The sequence below is a fragment of the Aristolochia californica genome, unplaced genomic scaffold, assembly GCF_029961685.1.
Source record: "Aristolochia californica isolate CCGP_79_NKW_82.1479 unplaced genomic scaffold, dmAriCali1.0.hap1 SCAF_16, whole genome shotgun sequence".
Taxonomy (NCBI): Eukaryota; Viridiplantae; Streptophyta; class Magnoliopsida; order Piperales; family Aristolochiaceae; genus Aristolochia; species Aristolochia californica.
The window spans coordinates 17,209,746-17,232,451 of NW_027181837.1; the positions used below are offsets into that span (position 1 = coordinate 17,209,746).

Genomic DNA, 22,706 nt, shown 5'->3' on the forward strand with positions numbered 1-22,706 from the left:
TAGTAACCAGTCAAAACGTTCAAGAGAGTGGTTAAAAGGGTCCATTGAACCTTTCATGTTTTAGCGTTTTGTTCCGAGAAGTTACTTTTCTATGTGCTAGTTTTGCTTTGGTTTCTCTTGGATGAGGCATTCTGCTGCCTTGTATCAGACCTTAATATCTCTTGTACCAACTTTGTTCGTAAACTATCTTTCCCATTTGGAACCACACTGATGGTTTGATTTCAATACATTGCTCATATTTGTGTAGTAAGATGTTCTTTTTTAGAGATAACGGATAACAATTATCCATTATCTCTTTTATAACACTTATCATGTTGACAACCCTTATCATATAATCTACTGATAATACTTATCTTGTAAATTTGTAACCTATAAATACCTATGATTCATTAATGTAAAACATTGGAAAATATTTTCTCCTCCCATCCGATTCTTCCACATGGTATCCGAGTGATTGATCTCACTGAATCCTCCTCCCCGTCGCTGAAGCACTAAAGCCACAACTCTCTGTCGTCGTATCTTCGGGCGCTCGTCTAAATCTCCACCACCAGGTGACCCAACTCCGATGAAACTTGTGAAAGTTGTCGATGACCAAAACTGAGTGACCACTCGGCCTTCCGATGCCCTACACTGGCAGACTTGGCAAAAATCCGATTCTGACTCCATCAAAGTTCAAAATCAGACGATGTGTGCAAGGTGTAAGACAAAGCACACGCCGTCCATGTGAAGTCCAACGTGCGGGGAAAAAAAGTCATTCTACCCTCCCCTCTACATCGATGACTCAAAGTTCCAACTCAATTTCCGAGGTACATCATATTTTTTTCTACGATCTACCCCATGCCAAGTATAGCAGAAGTAAAACAAGTATGGAAATTTTGGTAATTGTAAACTTTAATCACAAGATTTATTTTCAATTTGGGCAGTCCATATGAGAAAAGTTTCTAATCCAAAACGCCAACGAATTCTTGGTTGGAATCCTATCCAGATTCTGTAAAAACAAACCAAGAAACTTTCCAAATATAGACTTTCCTAGATTACCAACACTTTCCTAAATTAAAATTGTCAAATATAAGAGCTCTTTAGGATCAAAGAGACTTTAAAACAAGAGGTAAATCTCTGTTCAATATATTAGAATTATTTCAGAATTCTGGAATTCATGTAGAACTTCTTAGCATACATCAAACAACAATTCAAGATATCAAATTGCAGCAATTTTTCAACAAGTATTACTACAATTCAACCCAGGTATATAATAAAAAAAGGTATCGAGCAATGATAGATTAGACTATTGATTTTCAAAGAATAATATCATTAACCAGCTAAGAAAAACAATGTTGTGTGAGGCATAGAAACAAGGTCATAAAACTCCTCAAACCGATAACTTTCTTCCTAAAAAAAAACAACTTTCATGGAGTAGAAAAAATTTCAACTTTTCCTCATAAATCTCAAGAAAGAATCATAAATTCTGGACGAAAAAGATCTAGCATATATCTGGCATTAATATAAATGAAACATCAAGGATCAAACTTTGAATAAAAACTTAGCTTTCTCAAGAAATTCCAACACAAATCGAAGAAGAAGACTTCTGCTCTTTAAATCGAAACTTGTACCATGGAGTCTTGAAATAAGGTGCTCTGATACCATGTTATTTTCATAACTCCGTTATCTCTAAACTTTAAGTTCACGTGTGATGAAGGAGAGGAGGAAGGATAGAAGAAAGAATAAGAAGGCTAAAAAAATAGAAGAAGAAAGGAAGAGGAAAGGATAGCTAGAGAAGAAAGAAGGGAGAGCACGTAGAGGTGTGAATACATCAATTATAAGTATACTCTTCACCCTAATAGGTGTGAATAAGAGTAAAAAAAAGAGTTATTATAATAATGTCATTTAAGATTGACCATATCTTCCAATACCCCTCAAGCTGGTGGTGAGAAAACATGATATGTGCCCAGCTTGTTGTATGTAGTAGAGAGAACAATTCAGTTGATAAGTTATGTCAGTATATCAGCAATTTGAATGTGAGAAGAAACATGCGTAAGACATATAATTCCTGCTTGCAGCTTTTCTCTAACAAAGTGACAATCCCCTTATATGCTTAGTTCTCTTGTGAAAGACCGGGTTGGAGGCAATGTGGATTGTAGTTTGACTATCACAATGGAGTTTCATAAGTCCTCCATGGTTGAACCCCAACTCTGCTAAGAGCAATTTAACCCATAAGAGCTCACTTATTGCAAGTGTCATAGCTCTATACTCAGCTTCAGCACTGGATCTTGCAATTGCAATTTTCTTTTTTTACTTTTCCAGGTTACTAGGTTGCCTCCAACTAGAGTACAATATTCTGAAGTGGACTTTCGATCATCTGGAGATCCGGCCCAATCTGCATCAACAAAGCCTTCAATTTTTACGTGTCCATGGCATTTGTATAGAAATCCTTTTCCATAAGACTTTTTCAAATATCTGAGGATCCTTACTAATGCCTGCCAATGAGAAATCTAGGGTATGTACATGTATTAACTAACCATACTAACTACAAAGGAAATATCTGGTCTTGTTATAATAAGATAAATTAACTTCTCAACTAACTTTTGATATTTGCCCACATCAACTTCCTCTCCAGAACTAGCACATAATTTTGTATTTGTATCCGAAGGAGTATCTACGGGACGACATCCCATCATTCATGTGTCTTTGGGATAAGTCAAGTACATATTTTCTTTGTGATAGAATAGTACCATGTCTGGATTGAAGAACTTCAATACCAAGGAAATATTTTAGTCACCCCAAGTATTTCGTCTTGAATTCACTACAAATCTTATGCTTAACTTGATTAATGTCGTCATTATGACTTCCTGTCAAGATAATATCATCAACTTATACTACAAGTAGCACCACACCTACGTTAGTATAATTGACAAATACCCAATGAACTACAGAGCAACATGTAAACCCAAATCGAAGCATAACTTGCCTGAACTTATCAAACCAAGCTTGTGGAGATTGCTTCAAACCATATAAGAGGCATACCAACTTCCCCTTAACCACATAACTAGGTGATTACTTCATATATATCTTCTCCTTAATATCATCATTAAGAAAGGCATTTTTTACATCAAACTGATAAATTGATCACTGAGAATTTGTAACAAGGGAGAGTAAAAGGTGCATCTAATTAAGCTTGGCAATAGGCAAGAACGTCTCCTCATAATTAACCTCATCGCACTGAATATATCTTTTAGCCACAAGTCGGGTTTTAAGACAAACCACAAAACCATCTGAATTATGCTTCAACATAAAAACCTACTTAGAGCCCACCGATTGTTTAGCATATGGAAGAGGAACAAGTTGCCATGTCTAATTCTCATGATTGAACTTTGAAGTCCTCAATACTACGAGAGTAGTACCCAGACTACTTTTGTAATCAAGGGGGCTCATCATGATTGATCTTTGAAGTCTTTATGTTAACAAACAAAAATTCTATAATTATGTGGTGTCTCCAATTAGAATTTGGAAATGTAAAAATCTATTAGAAGGAAAACTAACAAAAAAGTCTCATGTTTGGTGCTAATAGTCATGATTTTATTAGAAAAATAATAGTAACAGAATGTTATTTTAATTGAATGCATACAGCTCACATCAATGTTATAAAACTAGTACAGACTCAGCTAATTGAACTAGGTTCAACCGAACCCAGGCCCTTGTCCAAATCACAAAACCTAAAAATTCAAGAATTAGGAAAAAAGAGCTGACATAGTTAGGTCAGCCAGTTCAATCCCACTTGGTTCAGGCACACGGGAGTTTCCCTTGTGTGCGAAGGGGGCAGAAGACAAAAAGGGAAAGGGGAGGGAGCAGAGGCAGAGATGGTGGTAGATGCCTTCTTCCCCGTCCTCCTGTGTAAAACGAGTAAAAGTGATTTACATAGGTAATTCATTTTTTACTTTCAATTGTTGGTCATGTACACTAATGATTTAGTAAATGAAAATAGATTCGAATTCCGTTTTCCTCAGCGTGCACTATTTTCAAGTAAGCTTGAACAAAAGTTTTCCAGTTTTCAAGTCACTTGCCTATGTTTTTGGCACAAAACAGCTACTGCATTTCAAAAGACAACACCGTTCCACAGAAAAGAGAGAAATCTGTTGGCAAATCAATTTTGTAAGGCCTACCGATTGGTACTTTCGGGGTGCACTTGATTCCTGCTACTGCAAGTTGCACCGCAATCGCTCTAATTTTCAGACCCATTATCTTTCAATTTTAGCCCTTGCCATTAGGGTTCTCAACTGGTTGCTTTGAACCAAACTCGCACATAATCTTGTATTCGCAATAATCTCAATTTTCTCGGATACGATGTACACTTTTTACAATTTTCAGCTATTTTAACAGCCAACTAGATATTGCCAAAATTGCAGGCATTACTAGCAAGCCATAGTACACTACATTCTCATCAGTGTCCACCTCACCCAAGCACTTCAAAATAGGGCTGAGAAAGTTAGCATTTCCCTGCCAAAACAAAAAAAACAAATGAGCAATTTCAATATTTTCACTCACATATAACCCCTTTTAACTAAATCAAAATGTGAAATCTGAAATTTTACCTTGATGCTAGAAATGGGTCTTCCCTCCTCAGCAGTTATGCTAGTCAAAGTTCTTTCCATTGCTCGGTTGAGTACAGTTTTCATGTGAGGAGTAAGCAGGTACTCAACAGCATTGCTTATGTATGCTGAGTCTGTGTGATTGGTCTCCATAACCGACCCAAAGAAGTTTGTTACAGGTACCTAAGCCATGAGAACTGAACATACTAAGAGATCACCATAACAAAATGATCACAGGAGTTAAAAAGCGATCTAACGGATGCTACAAAAATTTAAATACAGACACGACCACATCCAAGGGAATGGATAGAATTATATGTTAACTTAAACACTAAAACCTAAACCTGAGGCATCTCTCTTCAATCTCTCATTGTCAAGAGCATGACTCCCTTTTGTAACTTGTAGCTTCTCTTCTCTTCTATAAAGTTCTCATTTTCATAGAAAAAAAAAAAAGGATGGCGACCCTATAGGATAACAAATGTTATTCTTCAAAAACAATGAGAAATAGATTTCATTAAAGAAAATAAATCACAAGGAACTCATTCATAAATGCGATATAGAGAAAATACCAATCATACACTAGTTATTGTTCTAATGGGTAGGCTGTGACACGACTAGTCATCGTAGTGACACTCCAGTTCAAGCAAAAAAAACAACAGCAATATGATTAGAACTTTGAGCTGTGTCCGGATCCAAGAATCTATCATCAATCTACACAAGCCATCCTTCAGGGAGTTTTTCTTTAGCCATCTAATTAATGACAACCACCAAATCCTTCAACTAGGAGGGGATCAGAGAAATTGCTAGAGTAGGGTGACCCTAAAAAATAGCATGCAACATGGCTTCCATTGCTCCCTGGATTACACCACCATCCAGTAAACCTTGGCTACTTTAAACTGTCATCAAGATTGAGTTTAGTCCATCCAACTAGAAGAGGAGACAAATTGGAAAAAATCTAAATCCAAGTGCCCACGAATGAAGCCACTGGCCTCCAATTATCCCTCCAGAGAAGAGCTAGGAATTGGTGAAGTGTACATACTAGCTTAAAAAAAGGCCACAACAGAGAACCATTTTAATAATGTTTCAAGAATTATAAATGCTTTAAGCCAATGATTCCTAACCTGATGCCATGAACAGAAGCAAAGCATGATAGCCAATTATATCCACTGAAAATATGGAAAAGTAAGAATTGAATCAGATATAAAACCAACCATATGCCCACCTCTTCCAAAGGACGCTCATAAAGATCCGTTCGGTAGTATGCAGTTGACATCAACAAATTCCAGTCATATGAAGTAAAGAGACTGCAGAGTTCACAAAAGAGGCCACGAATCAGAACTGCTAATCCAAATCAATATGATTCAACACAGAAAAAAGGAATTAGTGAGACTCCTACGTAGGCCAGAACATAATGCTAGGCCAAATTAACATGGTGCAATAAAGAACAAAGGAGATGCATAATACTTCTAAATAACGCCATCCCTCAACTCCAATCAATGAAACTTGGACCCCAAGGTCCTAAATATGGGTAGACGGTTCTCATTCCTGGTCTCCTTCATTACATGTAAACTACACATTAATCTCGAAGATTTTAGATTCACACCTGCTCAATGAGGCATTGTTGTACATATTTAGCCTCTCAAAGAAAGCAAGTGTATAATAGGTGAATCGATCAACAACAGAAACACCAACCTGCAACAAATAAACACAATATCAGGAACATGTTATTCAGAAAAGGAAAAAGGAAATATTATTCAAAAAGACCAAAACTTTTTGCTCCTACATCAGAGTCAAGGTGATGAGAATACGAATTTTCTCCTTTCATGCTACTCCCAATCGCTAAAACTCCTGGAGAGTGAAGCTGCAAAACAACAAAAGTGATAATCATGTATTAAATGTACAAGTACCCGTCATAAATCAGAAATTACAGAAAGTAGAGAGAAAGAACTTGAAAACACTTCTGTGGATCAATTTCTTCCCCAGGAAACTCGCTTTTTTTGGGAACCAAATGGTAGTCTTTAAGAATTTTGTAGGGAAATTTCATTTTCAAGGAAGGTCTTGATAATTCAGTAACAGAATCAATAACCTGGAAATAAAGTATCAGAAATTGATAGAATGTTCCATAAAAATAGACTTCCATGTTTTAGAAACTTCGATGAATCTTGTACTCATATATCTCTTTTGCTTTCAGAACACTTAATTGCCTCTCAAACTTCCTATAATATCTTCATTTCATCCCTCATTCTAACAAGCACCTTACTTGGTATCAGATTCTCCGTATATGAGTTAATTGTTACTTTTTCATCTGTTAATTTGCTAACTGAGAAGTTCTGTTCATTAAACATTGAGCAAATTAATGGCAAATAAAATCACATGCTCCTCAAGATAGCTCTAGATATCTGAAAGGCAATATCCATCTTTAGGATTGGCACTCAGTTTGCGATACCAAAGATTGAATCTGAAAATTTTACGTAGTTTGGCGGCAAATAATACGTGTAAGGTTTTAAAATTGGATACTACTAACCTGAGAGAAGAGAGTAGCTGCTTGGCAAGTGTCTACCATAATCAATAATTCCTTGAACCTAAGGGCAGATAGAATTATCAAGATTCAGATACGTCAAGTAAATAAACATCTTTTTTCCAGGACAAAATTCCAAATAAGAAATGAATGATCCCTACTTCTGTTACAAGAAAAAGATAGAAACTACAAGCATGAGAATAAAGCCTTCCACCTTCTCTTCTCTTTCATTTGCTTGACTGCATCGGCTAAATCATGACTTTGAAGCTCTTCGGAATCCTGAAACTTTAGAAATTGATCTCCCCCATGACCTGTCATAAATAGAAGTATGTGGCTTCCCTCATCGCTTAATAGACGCTTCGACCTTGGAACAGCAGGCTCATGACGACCAGTTAAAACCCGTAAAAAACTTTCTACAGTTACCTCATAACCTCGATAATCAACCTGAAAATTTTGTCCAATAGAGTAACCCAATTATGACTGACAGAAAGATGAAAACAATAGATACATAAATAACTAAAATCTTATTTTGGTGGTTTTAGTCATATAAACCAAGTGGATACAATCTTTTTTCTTATTCTTCTGCAGAAAATAAGCTTTCCACAAGGAAGAGGAACTGCCCGCCCCCCTTTCTCATGCCCATAGCTTTCCGCAGAAAACCAACCTCCACTTTAATGGCAGATCTTTCCATATTTTATTAAAATAATTTTAAAAACCTTAAAAGTTTTTATAAATATTAAAAAATTATATAAATTATGATTTCATTTATTTATTTCATAGGCTAAATTATAATTAAATGAGTAAATAATTTTGACAATTTAAACTTACTTTGTTTAGAATGTAATTCGTGGTTATCTTAAAATTCAAATTCATAGACTCATTTAAAGATCCTTCTATTAATTTAAAATGATTTAATTCTTAAGTTAAAGTCTTAAATTATTGTTCAATCCATTGTTTTAAGTCCCTAAGTTACAGTAATGATAATTGAATAATAGATAATCATATTATTTAAGTAATAAAAATTATGTGTAAAATTATCATTTTAAATTTTTATTTAGATATTCTAAGTTGTTTCATGAAATTAATAAAAAAACATAATTATCAATTTAATTCTTAATTATGTTAAATTCCAAAATTATGTTCTCTAATTCAAATTTTATTTTATAAATTTTTAATTGCTTAATTTGTATCATTAAGTCTTAAAGTATCATGTATTCAGTATTTTAAGCACTTTTCTTTTGGTGTTGATCATACACTACTATGAACCCAATTTCTCAGGCCCAAAGAGCTTAAGTGAGCTATGGAGGATGGTCGGAAGAATAAGGCAGGTTTGCCCCTGTGTGGACCCAATATGACCAAGTCTAGTTTTATTTCAGCAAGTGTTTTAATTGTAAGCAGGTATTTTACTTTAAGTAGGAGAGTGCAGATGTAAGGCTTGACGAGGAAACCTCTCCCCCAGTAAAACCACACATGAGTGAAGAGAAGAATAGTCCAAAAGTGTCCAAGTTCAATATAGATAGGAGGTAGCTTAGTTCATAAGTCGGTGGGAATCTAACCTATTAGTCCCACAGAGAGCAGAGAGCAGAGAGCAGTAGTCGCTTAGTTAGTCAATCTATATAACGTATGCTCTTTGGGCCCTTGCAATCAATCAATCAAAACCAATTTCTCTATTATCTAGCTCTGGCTAACCCAGGCATCTGATCAATAGGGTATCTATCTGATGTAAGGAGTCTCGCCAACTGAACCGCTCCCATGAGGTAGACAACCCTTAGAAAAGGTAGGAGTCTTCAGTTCTATTTCCATTCATTCTATTTCAGTCATTAGCTTAGTCCCCTTAGTAACCTGCTGCCCATCCCTCATTCTGTAGTCTGAATTATATTTGGTCTATAGCCCTAGTCCTAGTTAGTCGAGTCACATTGTTTCTCTCCCTTCTATTTGAGTCTACCCTGCCTTAGTTAAGTCCCACAAGTCCTAGTCGGCCCCCCAAGTGCTCCCCACGAATCCTAGTCAAGAGGTCTAGTCCCTCTAGAATTCCTCCCAAAAGTTTAGAATAGATTAGCTAAGTTTGGTTAAGTTAGGAGATCGGTTCCTCCTTTCTTAATTCACTTTCCTAACTAAACTACAACTCTAAATCTTCCCATTTTTTTAGTCTTCTCACGTCCTTGCTTACCCGAACGAGAGTCTGCCTTCCCCCCATAGTCCTTCCCTTCACGCGCAAGTCACCGCTTACTAAATTTGGCTTCCCTCTTTAACTCCAACTCTAGTTTCCTATTCATCCACTTCTTTTCCTTCTCAAGTCTCCAGAAGTACTCTACAATGTGCCAAATCCTCATTAGCCTATTGCCTATAATAACCCTATTCTACATCCTCTAAAGTTCCATGAACCCTAACCGTAATTGTTCCCCAACCAAGTCCCATCTCCCACCTTCAATCCCAACTTTCTCTAATATCCTTTCCCCATGCCCTAAAACCCTATACCACCTATCATACCCTCTCCCTAATAACCTAAATTACTCAAGCGTACCCTCAGACCCCGTTTTCTATCTACTTATCTTGGCCCCTCAGTTGAAACACCTAGAAACCCTAATTTCAACTTCTTGCAATCTGTCCTTTCTCCATAACTTCATGTAAAAATCTCCAGAATCCCACATGCAAAACGTTTACTAGGTCCATAGGTCAGTACCCTTGCCTCTACAACCTTTGCATGCAATTAGAGTTGTAACGCACACACACTCACCTCTAAACCCTGGTGAGACTTGAATCCAAGACCTCACACTAGAAACCTCTCCATGTAACCATTACGTCAAAGGCTCAAGTAACTTAAGCACTTAATGTTAAAAAGTAAATATATCACAAATACTGAGAATATTTTTAATAGTTTTATTTAATTGTATATTATATACATGAATCCAATTGGAAATCCAATACTTGAATACGTCCCCGTTTTCTTGTATCTACATCATGAACCCATTTATTAATGCACTCCTTATGAACTTTTCATAAGATTACACTAACACTGAAAAAATTAAAAAGAAAAACAGTTTTGTTAATATATAAAAACAAAATTCTCTAGCACGTTCTACAGGTTATACTAACACAACAAAGTGTGTTCTCCAGGGAAAGAAAAACATCCTGGAATTCACTTTTATTTTCCCTTTCTATAGGTGATCTATTTTCCAAGTGTACTAACATCTTGGGTGGAATAAGAATTACTAAGGATTGGACGAAAATATGTTAAATAATGGAGGATTATGAGGTTAACTAGTAGGTAATGCACCAAATTGATTTGTTTTAATGAGAATCAACTTCCCAATCTGTTTCTTTAAAAATCAAGAGAATCCAACCACCTACATGTCAAGGACAAATTTTGGGTGAAATTCTGGGCTTCCTACCTTTAGGTTGCCATCTCTTTCCTACTTCATGAAATTTCACAAAATTACACTTTTTTGTTCCCACTTTTACACTTTTTTCAGGAAAAAAAAAACTACCCAACAATTACCTCTTAAAACTATTGGATTTTTGGGTTGAGCCCAGTTCTATCCCAAAATGACTAGCCACTTGGAAGTCTATTGCTCAACCTTATAACCCATTAAATTTTTTTTAATTTTTTAATGTGGGACTTTTTTCCCACTAAACACTTCTCCTCACGTCTAAGCTTACACATAACGGGCCTGAGACATGGGCATGAACCCTCTATAGGGCACACAAAATCCCTCATGAAGCCATTCAACACACAGACTCCTACCTTATGGAGCCCACAACACACAAATAACCTAGAGAACACAGCCTTAGCCCACACAAACAACCTGCTATGATACCATGTTGGATTTTTGGGTTGAGTCATGTTCCATCCCAAAATGACTAACCACTTAGGAAGCATATTGTTCAATCTTATAACCCATTAACTTTTTTTCTCATTTTTCAATGTAGAAATTTTTCTCACTCAACAAAAACCAATAACTACCCAAGACCAATGAATCGATATACTACCCTAAAATCATCAGAGGTGCTTATTTTTAAAGATATATTAATAAAACAAGAGAAATTACAAAATTTGGGGGAGCATGTCCCTTACAACCAGCGATTGTAGGGTAGCTCCCTGCTTGGCAAGCATATCTGCCGCCAAATTTGCGGATTTCGGAATGTGAGTCCAAATACAAGAAACAATTGAGGTAATTTCTAAAATTTCCTTAAAAGTATCCCAATGCCACCACGGAGGAGAGGATGCATTCTCACACCAGCCTATCACCACTTTTGAGTCACCTTGAATATGAAGGGCCCCCCTGCATTTATCTCTAAAGACGCGAAGACCAGAGAGGAGATCATGTAACTCAGCAGACGTAGAGTCAGATATACCAAGAGGACCGGCATAAGTGAAGAGCTGATTACCAGAATGGTCAGAAATAACTCCTCCGAAACCAGAAATCCCAGGGTTACCAAGAGACGAGCCATCAAAATTTAACTTGAGATAACCAGGATCAGGAGGAGTCCATTCTTGCATGACCGGAAGCTTTTTCCCAATGTGCATCTTAGCCAAGTTTTCCCAGTTTTCACGAATGGAGGAGCCCAGATAGGAAGAGAATGTTTTCTTTGTTAAAAGCCAAGTTGATATATGACCTACCACTCGGTCCGCAACCCGGTCTGAAGACTCACTTTTTGCATCAAATCGTCTTCTATTGCGCTCATTCCAAAGCCCCCACGATATGAAACTGGCACAGGCAGAGAACATCAACTTTCCAAGGCTCGGCAAAGGTACCAATGAGAGATTTACTAAACGAAAGTAGATCAGCCGCCATGCAGAATTGTAACCCAAACTTTCCAAGAATGCTGATCCACACCTTCCAAGAGAAACTGCAATGGAGCAGAATGTGGCTAGTAGTTTCAGTGTCAGAGTTGCAGAATGGACACAAGGGATCAACGGAGGGGTGTCCTCTTCTTCTCAACACGGCTGCCGAGAGGATTTTGCCTTGACAGGCACTCCACAGGAAGAATTTTACCTTTGGAGGGGCACATAAACGCCATACAAAGTTGATCTCATTCTCCCTCCAAGACGAATTACCGCCATTTAAGAAGTCGTATGCGGATGAGACCGTGAAAGAACCCTTTTTATCCGGCCACCAAATGAGCTTGTCAACCTCTAGAGGACGAATTTTAAATGAAGCAACAAGGTCCATCAAACGACTAGCCTCCAAAGACTCACTATCTGAGAGACCCCTTCTACGATGGAGGTTCATACCACCCCCCACCCCCCCACCCCCCCCCCCCCATACCCCCCAAAAGCTTCTGCTACTGATATGTCTCTGCGAGACGTGAGGAGAAAAAGAATGCAGCCTGCAGGGGCTCCTGTCCTATCCACAAGTCCTCCCAAAACTTGAGCAATCTACCATTGCCTGCATAGAATCTACTTCCAGAATGAAATTTTGGAAGCAGAAGGTATAGAGCTCTCCATATTGAGGAAAGTCCTTTTCGATTCCCACCAGACATCCACTAATGAGGGTCCCCACCTAGCTTTGCGAGAACCATTTCCTTCCAAAGATTTGAGGAGTGGGTATTAAACTTCCATAGCCATTTTAGCAGCAATGCTTGATTCATGTCTCTAGATTTCCAGATTCCCAGGCCACCCATATTCTTTGGCATGCATACTTCATTCCAACTAACCAAATGGTACTTAAAAGCATCACTCAATCCCCTCCATAGGAATCTTCTTTTTAGCCTATCCATAACCTTACAAATTGCAACAGGACTAGGCATAAAAGACAGGGCATAATTGGGGATCCCTGCTATGCAGCACTTGAGAAGGATGAGCCTCCCCGCTTTACTAAGTAGACACCCCTTCCATGATGCAAGGCGGGATTCCATTTTTTCCACCACCGGATTCCAAAGACTCTTGCATATACGCCCATTGAAAAGAGGTAAACCAAGATATGTTGCAGGTAAGTGGCTTATTGTGCATCCAAATATACTTGTCATTTCTGTAAGAAGCTCAGGGTTAACATTGAAGCCCATGAGGGAAGTCTTTCCCCAATTTACTTTCTAACCAGAGGCTAATTCAAAGAGCCCCAACACAGTTTTAATCTTTTTTGCACAATCAGTGTTACCGACACCAAAAATGATGGTATCATCTGCATACTGGAGAATGGGAATATTGAAAGCTGGACTGGAACTAGTAGGGGGGAGCCACCCAAGATTACCTGCCGAGTAGAACATCGCAGATAGAAATTCACCAACCATATTGAATAAAAGCGGGGAGAGGGTCTCCCTGTCTAATTCCTCTAGTCCCTTTGAAATAACCACATACTGAGCCATTGATGAGGAGAGAGTACGATGTCAAACCCACACAACTTCTGATCCAGAATCTCCATCTGTTGCCAAAACCCATCTTTTCCATTATCTCATCCAACAGGATCCAATTTACTCTGTCAAAAGCCTTTTCAAGATCTAGCTTTAGGGCAATTCTTGGGTCCTTGTTGCGCTGAAAATGGTCAATAAGTTCATGAGCAGCCATAGTAGAATCCAGAATCTCTCTTTCTTTCAAGAAAGAGCCTTGCCCTTTGTGAATAACTGTTGGAAGGAGGACTTTAAGGTGCGCCAAAATTCTGGCTATAATCTTGTCAGCACTAGAGACGAGGCTGATAAGCCTAAAATCCTCAAGTTTCTCCACACTTGGTTTCTTCGGGACGAATGCAATAAAAGACGCACCAATACTATGGAATGTGATCCCATTGTTGAAAAACCCATTAACCATGGCTATGATATCCCCTTGAGACGAGGCCAAATTTTTTTTAAGAAATCACCATTGAAGCCATCAGGGCCTGGTGCCCTATCACTTTCCATGCCTAAAACAGCACGTTCGACTTCTCCAAATGAAAACGGCAACTCTAGGAAAGAAGCAGCAGCTGGAGAGAGACGAGAAAATCTGATATTCTGAAGTTTCGATCTATATGGGCATTCCTCCGAATATAGATCTGTGAAGAACTTGAGCGACAAATTAGTAATCGAAGTCCGACACGATGTTACCTCATTATTAATGCATAATGAGGTAATACGGTTGGACCTCCTCTTAGCCGAAGCCACTGTGTGAAAAAACTGTGTCGGCATCTCCCTCCTTTAGCCATTTAAATCTGGCATGTTGTTTCCAACGGAACTTTTCTTGATTGAGAATTAAATTTAGATTTGAATTTAGAGAGATTCGGGTTGAGAACTCCGCCGGAGATAAATACCTCTGCTCCTCCACCAAGTCAAGTTCTGCAATTTGAGAGAGAATAGAAGACTTCTCAGCAACTAGAGAGGTGCGATGCTCTGTGGCCTACTCCTTAATTTTCTTTTTTAAGAACCGAAGCTTCAGAGGAAAAGCCCACTCCCGCCTGCCCAAATATGGACCCGCAGCCCACCATTCATCAATATGAGCTTCAAAATTTTTGGTAGATAACCATGAATTCTCGAACCGGAAAGGAGAGGGACCCCATTTCTCGAAAGAGGTGGTTATCATGATTGGCCAATGATCTGATCCCACCTTGTTCAGAACCCGACCAGAGACATTCCCAAATAATTGTAGCCACTCAGGACAGGCCAAAAAAGATCCAATTTGGACAAAATTGGTTGTTAATGGTTGTTCGACCAAGTATGATTTTTCCCTGAGAGGGGGATCTCATCCAGCCCACATCTGCCAACAAAATCGGAGAAACCTCGCATAGAAACGGCAGCTTCTTCTCGTTGCAGTATCGAATTGCATTGAAATCACCAGCGAAAAGCCAAGGGAGTCTCCAGGACTGGAAAAAGTTACTGAGCTCTTCCCAAAAAAGGCCACGCTCACGGTATCTGGTCGGACCGTATACTCCCTCTACACACCAAATTCTGCCCTAGGAGAGATCTCTAAGTTGCAAACCCAAGAGAAACGGCCTTCAATCACTTGCAAGGAAGTCAAAAGCGTCGAGTCCCAAGCGACTAGGATACCTCCAGAGTGACCCTCAGCGTTAACAGCCACCCACTTAATAGAAGAATTCGTCCAAAGCTCTTTGACAATAGCATCGGACATCTCTTGACACTTTGTTTCTAGGAGGATTACAATGGAGGGCTTGGATTGAGAGAGGAAACTCGAGATCACTCCCCTCTTCCGGAATGCCCCAATTCCTCGAACATTCCAGGAAAGCACGATCATTTATTACCGTACTTCATGACTCCTGATGCATTTCTGTCCCCACGCAACGGACCTCTGAAAACTGCTCCCATAAGGCGGGCCAAAACTATCATTTGTTGCCATGATTCTTCATCATACTTAAGACTTTCCACTTGGAGTTCCTTGACCAGACGGCCAAGTCTACCAGGAGAAAGAGGAGTTTGGGTACTGACAAGCTTGTCATGATTTTGGGGGTTAACCGGCATCGAACTTCCCAGAACAGTAGTATCTATTTCTTGTCATCGCCTTCTTCTTTGGTAAGTGGCGAGAACCGGGGGAGAGGAGGGGTTTAGATGCGGCTCATGATGAGGGTTTTGGAGCACCATGGGTGGTTGAAGGGGCAAGCGAGACGACTCTGGTATTCCCGATTCGGGGGAGCGAGGAAAATCCGGGATATCAAAATCCTTACCAGTGGTCATAGAAGGGCCTTGATTGAGTGGTTTCATTTGGCTAATTTCTGTTAGAGGTTCAGGAGTAGTGAAGTGGCAAGCTTGGTTAGTTTGGACGTTCCGAAGTGGGAAAGGATGTGCAGGCTTTTTCCAATTTTCGGGTTGATGTACTGGTTCTGCTTGGGATCAGTGTTGTGCTGTGAATACACGCGGTTCTGATCTCGAAGGACGGGTTGAGAGGGAAGATGGGGAATCGAAAGGACTTTTCTGGGGGGGAGGAATGGTTGCGCAAGTTGACCAGTGGCTTTTTTGGGAATTTGAGAAGTGAGATAGGGATGTAGGGGAAGAGGAGGACGTTGGAGATTGTGATATTTCGGGGTTCGAAAGGGTAGGGGTATGTGAATGGGAGATAAAGGTTTGGGGATTTGAAAAAGTAGAAAGGGGGATTCCCGAATAGGTTTCTGAATTTTCTGATGTACAATTTGAAAATTGCCTTGTAAAGTGTGAGCGTCCTTCTTCTGATGTTTGAGCCTGTGTATGAACTGTTTGCACCATTCGAAAAAACCCATTTGAATTTGAATGAGTCATTAGACTTTCGAAATTCACACCTGTGTGGGGCTTTGGGTCGTCTTTTTGGAGACGCCCTTCTTTGAATTGCGAGCCAGAAGATAAACATACTTCATCCTCTTGATGTTCACCGTCTTTTTTTTATTTGGAAATGGAAAATAAAGCTTCGGAGAACGGGGCCGTATCGGATTTTTTGTCGACTTTTTGGGCCATATGCGGTGCCTGAGGGCTCGTACTGGAGTCTTCGGGAAGTCACCACCTTGAGAGCTAATTGCAATTCCTTAAATCCATTCGAGAAGAGATCAGAGGGTAAATGTATGGCAATGTTTTGGGCCTTGGGGAGGGGAGATTTCTGGGTGGACGGCATAAGACAGCTGAGGTTCAGAGGTGGGTTGGATTTCTGAGATGGAAGGTGGAGAGGAAATGAAGGTCGTCTTTTCTGGGGGGGGAATGGGAAGAGAGGATGGAGGTCTCGAAACCGATTTCGATGGGATGAAGCTTAGTATCTTTTCCCTCAAATCTTTCCAACAGAAGGATGCGCCAATTTTTTCTGGGAGGTAGGCTCAGGCCATTATCAACAGACCCCTACGCTGGACGATTTTCAGTTCTCTCGTTCCTCTCTTTCGGAATATCGAAACAGAGAAAGAGAGTTCTCCGATTCTGATCTCCCGAAGCCAAGGGACTTTCGACACTTCCTCATCAACACAGCAACTCGCAAAATCCAAGGCTGCGGCCAGCGGGATTGAGATGAAATAACGTCTTTTACCATTTTTCATGTTTATTCGTATCACCTTGTCGGATCTCCCTAGTTTTAGCTCCAACAAGATTTCCGAATTCCCGCAGACCCACAATGTTTCTCCTTCCTTTCGTTTTCCTTTTTTCCCAGAGTGTCGACCCCTTGCCATGCACCATTCTCCATCTCCATTTGTCTCCACTCGATTGGGATCGAGAAGGCAGGAAAGATTGGGGGCTTTTTCCGCCGTCGTTGACATCACCTTCGTCTTCGCCGGCGTCGTCATTGTCGTCGGTGGTAGGAGTTCTGGCGCTTCCCCTCGCAGCAACTTTTGGGGAGGAGTGTCGTGGAGGGGGAACGCTCCTCCCAACGTCGCCTCATGGTGTCGGATTCTCCCGAAATTCAGAGTCAGAAATCCGATGTCAGGATTCTAAATTACATAAAGGCCCAAATCTTATGGAATTTACAAGTCCAAGAAACCCTAGAAAATTTTAGGAAATTTCAGGGAAATCTGGACCTGAACTGAAATTTTGAGAAAATCCATGATGCTATAAAACCTCCAACAATTACAAAAAAATCCCTAGAAGCCCAAAAAAAAAATCAAGAACCGGCTCTCACCCATAGGCTGCAGAGACTGATTATCCTACTACTAAAACGAAAATAGAATTATTGCAAATTATGACTCTACCACAATAAGAGCATTTCTAACTACATTGCTTGTTCACAAGCCATGAAGAAGCTTCTTATTCCAAAAGATTTATATGGATGCATCTTTAATCCATCATCAATGTGATGCCAAAAAAAGAAGAAGATCCCTACACCAGTTTTTATAAGAAAGGTAGGGGAATCTCCATCTCAACAAGAGATTGAAGGGAGACTCCCACCAGAATCCTTCAATCCAGATTCAGTAACCTCAGGAGTCTCTGAAGATGATGAGCACATGTCAAAGTGGCGGAATCCATAGTCCCAAGGGGGCCAGAGTAAGAAGCAAAGATCCCACCACCAAAAGACCAAAGAACTTTTCCAAAGCCAGCAAACCCCGGATTGCCAAGGGCACAGCCATTGAAATTATGCTTAATCACACCTATGTGGTGGTGGGTGGGTGGGCTGGCTTCCAAGCTAAGATCACCACTCTTCAAGGAGCAAACATCTGCATACCAAGCTTCCAACTGAAATAAAGCTGATGGACAAGGCTGGAACATGGGCAACGCAACCTTCATCTCCTCAACTATAGGAAATTCCTAGTTTTCATGTTCCAAGGGAACACATGAATTTTCAGGGGATGTTTCATAACACATGACAAGACAACTACAATCACATGCACAATCTCATCCCTATCTAATAGGTATGTTAGCCGATGGTTCCCAATCAAAAATTCATGGCACTGGTTCTTCACATATCACATTCAATTAGCCACTGACTAATGTTTTGCATCTACCTTAATTTCCATTAAATCTTTTATTGAACTCACAAAAAATCTTAAGTTGCACTGTCACCTTTTTTCCCTACACATTGTGTTTTCAGGATCCATAGATGAAACAGGTATTATTGTTTTTGAAAGATGAGAAACTTTATCAATCAGGGGCCAAAAACCAAAAATGACAACAAAAGAAAATGAAAACAAAACAAACTAAAAAATACAAGATTAGCACAAATGGTCCCACCACCAAATCTCCTTCAATTACAAGTGGCTGGAAAAAGAATTGGGAGTAAAGAATAATCCCCTGCAGAGCTCCTAGCACCTCAGCTTCAGGTAGAACTCAGAAATGGTGCCCATATTTAATTCACTAAAGCCGCTACAGAAACTACCACACCTGTACAATGGGGATGCAGATTGGGCATCCATCTCTTCTTTCTTAGTATCAAATTCCAACCTTGAAGTCAATGTCAAGTTTGGAATGTGAGTCCAATCAATTAGGAAAACATCATCTGAATCATTTCTGCCAAGGGAGGACAATAAGCCTTTGAGTCCTTTTGTAAATACTTGAGATCCTATAAATGTGCCTACTACATCCAGTTTTCAATATTTTGTAACCTCTAAGGAAGACTACTCTAGGGTCACTTGGCTTTAGAAAATGAAAGACCGATCAAACTTAGTCATCTTTCAATCTTTTTTATTTTACGGTACCTACTGAATATGGTTAAAGATTAAGGCTTTTTGTTCCAATAATTCTTGGGAATATGTCTTCCTATTTTTTCCTCTTTCAGTGCTAAAGAAGGCATTATTCATAAAATTTCCTGTGCCCATACTACGTTAAACAAAAAAGCAGGCAACTGTGAAAGTCAGAAGGCCCTCTTACAGACCATGAATGTTTCCTGATAATTTTCAGATCCATGTTATTCTTATTGTTTGTTCTGTTTATTGACTGAATCCCATCCAGTGTGATCTCCATTAGAACCCATTACCATTAACTCCTCGTGTCTCTGGATGTGTCTTGTTTGTACACCATCTATCTACAAGTGGGAACAAGCTAGATCTGAAGTTGTTGAATTCTATCTTTTTGGGATATTCAATAAAAAAAAGAAAGGGTATATTTGCTATCACCCTAGTCAGAAAAATTGTAGAACTCAACAGATGTTACTTTTTTTTAAACTACCCTTTGCTATAGTCTAGCTAAAACCCATTTACACTCGCACCATTCTAAGCTTTCACCCCTTTACACTCCACCATTCTAAGCTTTCACCCCGACCAATGTACCAAAGGAGACAAAAACAATAACTTCACCCCCCAAACAACAATCCCACCAAACAATCGACCACATTGCAAAATGATGTGGTTAAAAATCTCTGGTCACAAATTGCAGCTCCTAGTGGAAGACCCAATGGTTGTTTTATGATAACCAAGCAGTGATGCATATTGCGAACAATCTAGTCTTCCAAAATTAAACCAAGCACATAGAAGTAGACTATCTCTTCTTATTTGACAAGATTCAGAGTCAAATCAACTCTATTCAGCACATTTCCTCACAGAAGTAACTTGCAGAAGTAGTCACCAAAAGCATTGCAATCAACACAAATGACATATGATCTATATGCCGCAGATTGAGGGGGAATGTTCAAGTATATGGACAATCTGCTAAAATTTCAAGTTTCTAGTTAGATAGAATATTGTACTACGCAAAAAATTTTAACCTTACGGATTTCCTTATATACAAAAGTAATAAATAGAGTTGGGTTGTGCATTGACCTCTATTCTGAAACTTATGCTCCAATCTCTTCTCTTTCTCACTGCTCTATATCTCTCTCGCCTAGCTATTCTCTGCGATTGGGCTTTAGAATGTAACAGTAACAGATCCAAATGAAGAATTATTCAGGAAAGCACAATGTTGTGAACAAACGTTGCATAAACCTGGAAGAAACTTTTCTGGGGATTTGTCTAAAGAAACTATTTTTTAAGTAGAGTTATAAGTTTTTGAGGAAAACCGTATCGTGCACCGTGCAATTTCAAAATCGCTAACGTGCACCGAACAACAGCGATGCGAGAGAGAGTCCCCCCAATGGTCATCGTCCCCACGACCAGCGACCGGACCACTCCTGACGGTCACCATCACTCCAACAGGGCTACCGCAATCACTTCCAACACTGGCAGAAGACACGACAATGCAGCAATGCGCAGAACTAAGAGAGATTTCTCTTCACGGAGAGGAAGAAAATCTCATAGAAGGTCAAAGTCACCCAACCATCACTCCGGCTAGCCTTCTGAGTCTCCAAAGAAAGACCACGATGCCTGCTGGACAACGATATCCCGATGGAAGAAGCAGAATAACCTTTTCCACCTCAATTACGGAAAATGCAAAGTAACAACGAGAGAGTCATTCGGAAATCTGGTTCGGTGATCCAAATCTATTCAATTGACGGATCGAAACTCTCCTACATCTACAACCTAACAGAAACGATCTCTAGCTTCAGATTACAATTTCAGAGAGCAGCCACCGAAACGGAAAGGTCCCACGAACTTTGGTCGCGGGATTCCATTTTCCTCTTCTCAATGACTACCTTCCGTGGTCGCCAGGAATGTTGGGTCACCGACCGAAGAGGAACTTCCGTTTTGGCAAGAATATTCATCCCAGAGGTCACCAACTCAGGTTTTGGCTGGAAGGAACTAGCCGCAGCCATCCCAGAGGTCGACGTTGGATCCAGTAGAGGATCTGATTCTCCCCGGCAATGCCAGATAAAAGTTTCCACCACTCCTCCTCGAGTCTCAGCAATGCCAAACCACCCACCCGGCACCCCCTCCCGTACCCAATAACACCCCCTCCTTCTCGAAAATTCCTAAATCGCCCCTAAACCTAACTTCAGTACCCCCTCCTCACACATAAACCTCAGAAATCATTCAAATCCCACCAAATCTTCTCCAAGATGGGCGGAAAATTTTGACCCGCTCCATCCTAGTCCAAACATCCCTCGACATCGTCAAATCTAGCATTCTCCACTAGCTGATTGATGAACTCCACCTCCCCTACACCCCCAGAATCTCATACCTCGGCCCCCAAACTTGATTCGTTCATTTCGGAACCTAGCAGGAGTCTTCTACGGCTCTTGTCCTCACACCCCACACCACCTCTGGCATCACCGAGATCTCAGAGTGGCTACCCTTGGCACCCTCCAACCAATACGGCCAATGGGTTACTATTACTAAACTTCCTGCTGAGCTCTAGCAGAACGCAATATTCTCGAGAGTAATCTCCGAGTTTGGCTCTATCATTGCTTTGGACCCAATCACTGAGCACTGGCACCGTCTTGATGAGGCCTAGATTCTCATCAACCCTCTTCGTCCTTGCGAAAGGCAATGCTTCATATGCATTATGGTGGACAAGGGGCGGTTCTAGATCTACATCAGCATTGCAGCTATGGATGACTTCAGAAAAGTGGCCTCTAAAACTACAGTTGAGCCTTGAGAATACACATAGCCAATCAATGCTCTGGGAGTAGCAACTCTGGACACTGCACCCCCCCCCCCCCCCCCCCCCCTCCCAAGCACACTTATAGCTGGCACACTCCTACAGCCCTCACACCCCTCAAGCTCCCCCCCGGATAATGGACTCTCCTCCTCCCTCACCTCCAAGAAATCCCCAGATTCTCATCAACCCTCTTCGTCCTTGCGAAAGGCAATACTTCATATGCATTATGGTGGACAAGGGGCGGCTCTGGATCTGCATCAACATAGCCAATCAATGCTCTGGGAGTAGCAACTCTGGACACTGCACCCACCCTCCCAAGCACATTTATAGCTGGCACACTCCTACAGCCCTCACACCCCACAAGCCCCCCCCCCCCCCCCCCCCCCCCCAGATAATGGACTCCTCCTCCTCCCTCACCTCCAAGAAATCCCCAACCCACCCCCACCCCCCCCCCCCCCCCCCCACCACCACCACCACCACCTGGATAATGGACTCTCCTCCTCCCTCACCTCCAAGAAATCCTCACCCCGAAAACTACCTCTCCGACGCAGAGTCCAAAACCAGTAAGCTTGTTCCTCGTGGAAGCACACAAAATCTTTCTCCTCCCCCCTTGCCACCTACTAGCGCCCAAATAGAGGCCAGCCCAAACAGCTTTTTCAGGGAGGACCCAATGCTACCACCCAATATCCCCGTAATCCAGAGACAGGTGGCATCATCCTTCCAGAGCTGGGTGAAAGAGCTCAAAAGTTTGTGACTACTCTCCAGTCAGAATAGCATAAATACGACCTAGAAACTTGGGCCCAGATAGTGGAACTTGCCAAGGTGATGGGTACCGTCTT

General features: G+C 40.5%; 1 protein-coding gene across 3 annotated transcripts in view; it reads right to left on the reverse strand.

Annotated features, from left to right (window-relative positions):
• Positions 1–4,013: 4,013 nt before the first annotated feature.
• The window catches only part of LOC137953425 (uncharacterized), a 30,836-nt gene continuing 12,143 nt past the window's right edge, over positions 4,014–22,706 (reverse strand). For 2 of the 3 annotated variants that reach the window (XM_068800828.1, XM_068800829.1), the window contains exons 5-11: positions 7,316–7,545; positions 7,108–7,165; positions 6,367–6,444; positions 6,187–6,275; positions 5,806–5,887; positions 4,587–4,766; positions 4,015–4,491 (exon numbers count right to left, since the gene is read on the reverse strand). In XM_068800828.1, the coding sequence (XP_068656929.1) occupies positions 4,363–4,491; positions 4,587–4,766; positions 5,806–5,887; positions 6,187–6,275; positions 6,367–6,444; positions 7,108–7,165; positions 7,316–7,545 (846 nt within the window). In that variant the 3' untranslated portion in view covers positions 4,015–4,362. Of the gene's footprint in view, positions 4,492–4,586; positions 4,767–5,805; positions 5,888–6,186; positions 6,276–6,366; positions 6,445–7,107; positions 7,166–7,315; positions 7,546–22,706 lie in introns of all 3 variants that reach the window. The other variant, XM_068800830.1, reaches the window with a different exon arrangement.